General features: G+C 40.8%; 1 protein-coding gene and 1 non-coding gene across 2 annotated transcripts; one reads left to right on the forward strand and one right to left on the reverse strand.

Moving 5' to 3' along the window:
- Positions 1 to 1,969: 1,969 nt before the first annotated feature.
- Positions 1,970 to 5,678, forward strand: LOC102210247 (growth arrest and DNA damage-inducible protein GADD45 beta-like). The gene is made up of 8 exons (XM_005735026.1): positions 1,970 to 1,986; positions 2,350 to 2,451; positions 2,558 to 2,777; positions 2,947 to 3,026; positions 4,882 to 4,897; positions 5,035 to 5,135; positions 5,230 to 5,443; positions 5,565 to 5,678. The coding sequence occupies exons 1-8, from the start codon at positions 1,970 to 1,972 to the stop codon at positions 5,676 to 5,678; spliced, it is 864 nt and encodes a 287-aa protein (XP_005735083.1).
- Positions 5,679 to 7,110: 1,432 nt separating this feature from the next.
- On the reverse strand, positions 7,111 to 7,183 carry trnak-cuu (transfer RNA lysine (anticodon CUU)). The gene has a single exon. It is a non-coding gene; the product is annotated as a tRNA-Lys (tRNA).
- Between the last annotated feature and the right edge of the window lie 547 nt (positions 7,184 to 7,730).

Consider the following 7,730-nt stretch of genomic DNA (forward strand, 5'->3'; position numbering starts at 1 on the left):
GTAGTAGAGGTTTGAATATAATCATGTTCATCTTACCTACCTACTGAATGGAATAGTCCAGAGGAGAAATTGTTTGGTTAAGTGGACTATTTAAGCAGAAGAACTCAGGTGTTTGAGGAGAAAGGTTCAGGTCAGTGTAGCTGTGTGCAGTTTGACCTTAATTTCTGTTCATTTAAGTTCAGTTATGTTTATTTGAACTGAGTTAATTATAGGGTTGAGTTTCTTATTTGTTTCTTTGTAAATATTGTTTGGGCCACAAAATGGTGAATAAATCACTTGCTACACTGGACAGCATCAGTCTCCTGCACTTCTTTGACCGCTTAAGTCGAGTCCTACCACAGGTTCTCTCAGGTGAATCCCTGTAACAGTGAGTCAGTCTGGCACTTTCCAACCTGTTTTCTTATCTGTCTTACAGATAGATCTTTATTGTCACTGTTTGGCGTCTCTCTGCAGCTTTTAGGTTTTTGCATTCAGATTTTTCGGATAAGACAATTAGATTAATAAAGATAAAATACGTTTAAGAGGTACCTGCACAGGGAATGTATCTACACAAAAGGACATGCACAAGTTATATACAGAAAATATAAAAGAAAAGAAACGTTAATAAGTGGGTGGAGTGTGTTTCAGTGTGAAAACAGTCGTTCAGCTGAATTTGGTACTGAAAGAGCCGTGACAAATTAAGTTTCATATTTGCTTTGAGGTACACTGTCGGTGTTTGCGCTGTTCAGGGTCAGGGGGAACATTTGTTTCATTTTAGCTTTTTTTATGTTTATACATACAGAATTTCTATAACAAATGTAATGTATGAATTATTATTTAACCTGTAGAAGGATCTTTCTGACCCCAGTAGCAATTAACCTGTTAAGAAAATTTAAAATAAATAAGAGCAATAAAATTTTATTTTCCGTGCATTCTAAAAATTGCAAGTTGTTTTTTTGTTTTTGTTTTGTTTTTAGAAATATGACAAATAAAATGTTTTATTTTAAAACGGAAGTGGTTTACATTGCTCTCTGGAAGTCTAAATATTGATACTTGTAAGATTTGATTAATTCTCCTAACGGAAATGTTTAAACATGATGTTAAACATAACAGTTTTTTTTCCTTTCTCTTGGGGTGTTTTATTTATATCATTGTAAATCATGAAGTTGAATCCAGGAAACCCCAACCCATTTAAAAACCTCAGGAAGTCCACAAATGCACAACAAAAGAGAAAGAAATGAAACACTCTTTTATTGAATTATACATATGTTCATCTCACAATTCCAAAGACTAATCAACACGCATTTACGGAAACTGCTGATCTTCAATTTCGAGTTTAATTTCCTACACACTTCATATTAAGGCAGTGTCTAAATTATTTAGGGGAAATGAGATCTGCAGAGACAATGCAGAGAGCAAGGTTCTCTGTCCCAGCTACACCCCACCACCGGCAGGGTGGGGGTAGGGGTCCGAGACCTGGTGTTGCTGTGTACGAACTTCAGTTCAAGTCTGTAGGAGACGAGGGGGTAAGGGGGACGCACAGACATGTTTGTTTGACCTCAATTAAAGTTTTTATTTTACTTTTTAATTTCCAATTGTCGATAAATATTAGAATAATCGTGGGCTGGGTGCCTGGTCTAAAAGTTTGCTTCGGTCGAAGTAAGGTCAGGTAATTACACATGATTATAGCTGTATAACAGTGTCAGAACCTCCCGTCCAAAAAAGTGTAATTATACATTTCTTGCCGTTTAAAGAAGACATTTTCTGTTTCGGACTTTTGAATTTTGTACCAAGCATTCGCACACGTGACTTGCAAATACATGTTTAAAACCATTTAAAACTGTCTACCTTCAAACCGCCTACTGTGTTCAGGTGGGCCAACCCACCCCACCTGAGTATAAATGAAGGACCTGATCCACTGGGCTCAGTTTCTCTTAAAGACATACACTCTGCTCCTGCTTTGGATCTCTGCACTTTTGCTACATCCAAGATGACCGAACAGTGGATGTAAGACTTCACGGGGGGGTTTCCACAGTTTGCTTGTGTTTCAGTTCAGTGAAACATTCTGCGGTGTCTGAAAAAGGATTTGATTTCTTTAATCACTATATTTGTTTACGCTAACTTGATTTTGTAAGTCTCAATTTTCCAAATTAAAACTTACATTGTATCTCAGTGGTGCGTAATTACGCACCCCTGCTACACGATACATTGTAAGTTTGCTCAAATTTCATCCCAGTTTCGGGTTTTTATAGCAGTTTCTAATGCTGAGTCATGGGTTAGGGTGTATTCTCATTGTTTGGGGTTATTTGTTGACTTTGGGGCTGTTTTGTCTTAGTTTGTGCGCATTTCTAACCGTCTGCGTATCTGTAGGATCAAGATGGTGGGTCAGGCTTTGGAGGAGCTGCTCGTGGAAGCTTATCACCAGAACTGCCTCAGAATCGGTGTAATTGAGTCCTACAAATACATGAAAGCGTAAGTATTTTAATTTTTACGTTTAAATATAGTTCAAATGCAGTAATTGATCTAATAGTGGAACAACGTGGCAATGGTGACATTAATGTCGTCCTGTTTCCCGCAGAAACCCGCACAGAGTCGTCCTGTGCGTCCTTGCCAGCGAAAAGGAAACGGAGGGTGACATTATGTTACAGATGAATCTAATCCAGCTAAAGGATATGTGCTACAAGAAGAACGTCAGCATCATGTGTTCGACAGACACGAGACGGCTGGCAGAGCTGGTGAACATGGATGACATCAACGGCAACGAGGCCTCGCGGGACCTGCACTGCATTCTGGTCACTGTAAGCCAAATTTCCATTTGTGCTGCTGCGCAGTTAACATGTTTGCCGATGATCTCTATTAAAATCGTTGTAATTTGTACACTTGGCTTCATGATAGGCTACTTCGAATAAGAAGCAAAGTGATGTGTTTTCCGGGAGTTTCACCGTCCTTCCTCGCTGTGTTTCGCAGGTCCCTCCAGTGAAGCCGCTTCCACGCCAGGCCCTGCAGATCCTCAGCAGCTTCTGCGAAGAAAGCCGACGGAGGGACTCGTCGGTGCATTGCCTTTCTTGTTACTACGTTTGTTCTTATCGCTACCCAAGCCGCAGTTGTTGTTGTTGTTGTCGTTGCTGTAAATAAAAGTGAAGGATTTAATTCTTCAGCGTGTTCGTTGTTTCTGAATCCACGTTCTAAAGTTGCAAAGAGAAAAAAATTGGGTAAAGGTGAAATCCTCAGTTTCAAACTTTCAATGTATTATTTTTAAAACGAGGGATTTACTGCCTCTTAAAGCGAAAACTGCACAAAGTCATATCTCTGCCAATGAAACGGATGCGCCAAAGCGTCCTGGGGCTGTCTTGATGAAAAATAAGAGAAAAACAAAAATTAAAATAAAACTAAAGCCAAATAAAGTTTATCATCTCGCTGTTTCATTTCATTGTCAGTGCTGTACAGAAATTTCACGACAACAAAATGCTTCAAGGCCAGATGACAAAAAATAATTAAACCAAACAGACTTCGGGCTATTCTCTGCTTGCAAATGTAACTAAAATAAATGTTTTAAGAAAATCTTTAGTTTTAGTTTTCATGTGATCTTGGAATTTTTATTGGCACTAAGTTTTTTTGTCACCTTTGTCTAACTATCACACACTTTCTCTGCCGACAGAGACAGACAAACCCACATCCCCTCATAACGAGCAAACTGAAACTGAACACAAAAAAAAGACTGTGGACGCATTTCGGGTGCATGCCTGTAACAGCGACCCTGTTAGTAAACTTCACAGCTTCACCTTATCAGCGCCACTGATTAAGTCTTTAATCAATCAGGTGTTTTCCGCACGAGACCTTATTAGGGGCTTCATCAAGTTTAATGTTCTCATTCATTAAACACAATAGCCATGATTCAACTGAAACATTTCCTGGAGGTGTTTTCAGAAAACCCCAAAATCACTCAAAGACTGACATAAACTAACACAAAATGCCCCCACATCTTGTGTAAACTGGATTCCTTCACTTAATTGATCTTGTAATTTTATCTGATATTAACGTATTAATGTAATAAACACTGAATATGAAGATAAATACTTACAAGTGAAAGAAACTGCAGAGATTTAAAATCATAAATCTTATCTAAATACACAGTCCAGAGATTGAGTACAGAGCCCAGATATTTCTGGGGGTCTTATCCCTGCAGGGACAGTGAACACATGATGTCCTTAATGTTTGAGTGAATCAGCCTAAAGAAACAATCAATGCACTTTCAACCAACCATCAGCTACAGCTCACAGCTTTCTGCATTGTTTTCACCTTAATCTCTGCGAGCCCTTCACGCGTCCACCGGAACACTTTTCGAATTCACCAAACAAAAGAGCAGAACCCGTTTAAACCCACTCACTGTGCACATCTCCAAAAGGTCCATTCCAGGTCTACATGACTTGATCAAAGAGGGAGAGGGCGCTTCCAGTCATGTTTGTCAAACATGCGTGATGTGAAGCATGACAGGAACAGAGACGCTGCACATACATTTGAAATATAGATATCAGAATATTATTTTGAATATTTTTGCGTGCCTCTTCTTGCAGTGGCTCATCCATAAAAAACAAAGCTAATATACAGCCTTATCTTGAGAGGTTATCCCTATGCTAAAATCATCTTCTCCAAAGTTTAATTATTATTTTTTAACGAGAAGGATTTAAGCAAACAAACTTGTGTGCAGAAAGAAGAGGAGGGAGACAGGGAGCGAATTTTGAAAAGGGACGGGGGGTACAGCTGGCCAGTAACAGAGGGAGTGGTAAGGTGTGACGTCCCAGAGCAGGTATGAAAGTTTTGACCTGAAGAGACAGAGATTCGTCATTGCTCAATGACCACCGACTTGTCTCCGACTACTTCTTCTTCTTCTCTGGAATCCAGCAGCACACAGAAAAAGGTAAGATAGGCATGTTTGGTGCGTAATTACGCACTGACACAAGTTACATTTTGAATCCGGCTACAGTGCACTTTGATACGCTTTTATGCCCTTGTTTAGAGTCTGTATTATACTTACTTTCCTTCGTGTTTCTGTAGATGGAGACCATCAGCCAGACTTTGGAACATGTATTGCTCACAGCTCATCATCAGAACTGTCTGACTGTGGGAGTTTATGAGTCTGCAAAATTCCTGAATGAGTAAGTATTAATGTAAAGCAATTCATTTGTACTGTCAGAATAATAGTGATTTTGACGCTATGTGGGGTTTATTATTGTCCTGTCCTACCCGCAGATACCCGGATGGCGCGGTGCTGTGTGTGCTGGCCCTTGATGAGGAGGATGAAGATGACGCTGCGCTGCAGATTCACTTCAAACTGCTGCAGGCTTTCTGCTACAACAATTACCTCGACATCCTGCGAGTGACGGGAATGAGGCGGCTCGCTCAGCTGCTAGACGAAACCAGCAACAGAAACGAATCCCGCGACCTGCATTGCATCTTGGTCACTGTAAGTCCAAACGCCTCATTCTGCTCCACTGCATTTGTCAAACTTTGCCAGTGTGGATCCCGACTTATTTTCTAGATAAACTCTGGTTAACATAAATATTCAACCACGCTTTGTTTTGCAGAACACTTCTGAACAGATTCTGCAGTGCGAGGCTCTTCAGCAGGTCGCCAGGTTCTGCGAGGAGAGCCGCCACAGGTACGAGTGTCTCCCCCACCTTGAGCTGCAGGACCGCTGACCTAAACTAGATCGCTGCAGAGCGGTTCGAATTAATGGAAACTGGCCCAAGTAGAGTAACGGGGTTTTGCTTTATCGGGAGTTCAGTTTGATCTGGTTCAGGGCGGGAAGCTGAAGGCCACGAAGAGGTGTGTGAGAAAATGTCTCGACATGTGACCCGAGTGGACGGGTGGAAAACCGAGGAACTGCTCGTGAAACTCGAACAGCAGCCGGCAGAGGGTTCATCCAGACCCGTGTCAGATTTAATAGAGCAGTTGAGGACGATTTCGTTTTAAAACGCAATCATTTTGTTAAGCAGTGCATGCAAAATAAATTGCAGTTTATCAACTGAAAGAATGTGCTTCAGTATTCCCTACATTGCTCGTACATGATGGAATGTGGTCAGCTAACACAGTTTCACTCGTTCCCCTCTTTTTATTTTTCACTAATAAATCTAAAGTGTTTCATTCACATAATATTGTATAAAAAAATCACGTTGATGTTGATTAAACATCATTTTTGTAATTTACTGTCTGATGTCTAAATCTGTTGTCCGATGTTAATGAAGGCATCATACCCTTTTCTTCAATTCCACTGTGGGAGAGGTCAGTGTCATTTCTTTTCCAACACTAATTATATCTGTCTATCTTTATCCACCCTGAAGTTCCTGATTGTGTTTTAGTTCATTATTATCATAATTACGCCTGTCTTTACTAGATGCTGTGAACATGTGGTACGTGTGTGCCTTGAGGCGACTTTTGTTGTGATTTGGCGCTATATAAATAAAATTGAATTGAATATTAATGGAGCTGTTAATGCTAGATTGAACAGATAAGTCTTGCTAGCTTTTCTGCTTAGCTCTAGTCTTGCTAGAGATGCCGGACTAGAGCAGAGCAGATACTGAAGGACCCGTCCCATCCTGGCAACAAACTGTTCCAACTTCTGCAATCTGGTAGAAGGTTCCGCATCTTCCGGGCAAGGACAGAGAGACTCAAGAGGAGCTTCTATCCCCAAGCCATCCGTGCCCTAAACACACACACCCGCCCTCTCACATCATCTATAATTGACTGAGACAGGACTCTTCCAGACACTAAACCAAGGCACAATGTACATTTCAATTCCTTTAATTTTAAACATGTTTATATTGTCTATTCTGTAAAATAGTCAGATGTCTATTCATATTAATGTACAGAATTCACCTGCTTGCTGCTACTGCACATTCACCCAGTGTATATACTATATATATAATGTTCTTCCTCTCCCCACATCATTTTTGCACATGTCGAGGAGCGTGTCAGGCTACATTTCACTGTGTGTTATACTTGCATAACTACGCATGTGACAAATAAAGAACCTTGAACCTAGCTTGGAAGTTGTAGTGGGTTGAGTTAACTCTTGGATGCGTGCAAAGACTTCACACGTGAGGAAGTTGCTTGCTCCAAGAAAACAGGAATCGCCCAACGTGGGGCTCGAACCCACGACCCTGAGATTAAGAGTCTCATGCTCTACCGACTGAGCTAGCCGGGCGGTGTAGAGGGAAAAAGATAAACCCGTCTTGATGTGTGTGTGTGTGTGTGTGTGTACCGGAGCTTTCTTCACGTGCTAAAGTCAAGACTGCAAGACCATGACTTAAGAAGATGGGTTTGTAAAAAGAAAACTTCCACAGTTTTCTGCCGCTGGTGCTAAATATGCGGGGAAAAAACGGAAATAGAGGTCAGGTCAGTAACTTGGTCTAAGAATCGGTGTAAAATGGGACCGGAACATCCTGTCAATGCGTAATTACGAGTCATTGCAGAGATGGCACTCTCTGATAGGCATCTTCTTTATTTTACACACACTCTCTTTTTATTTATAAAAGAGAAAGCGCGTCTATCTGATTGGTCAAAAACTGTTGAGAAGGGACCGTGCTTTAGATTTAGCCCCCGGTGAGAGCGATTGTTTCTTTTCCTGGTTCACTCCCGCATTCCTGCACAAAGCCTTCCACTAACTGTGAACACACAACTCTCAAATCGTGTGAATCTATAACGTTTCTACTTTCATCCTGATGCTCGGTAGTGCAATTACCTATTAAAGT

Source organism: Pundamilia nyererei, unplaced genomic scaffold (assembly GCF_000239375.1).
Source record: "Pundamilia nyererei isolate P.nyererei 1_Seehausen unplaced genomic scaffold, PunNye1.0 scaffold00061, whole genome shotgun sequence".
NCBI lineage: Eukaryota > Metazoa > Chordata > Actinopteri > Cichliformes > Cichlidae > Pundamilia > Pundamilia nyererei.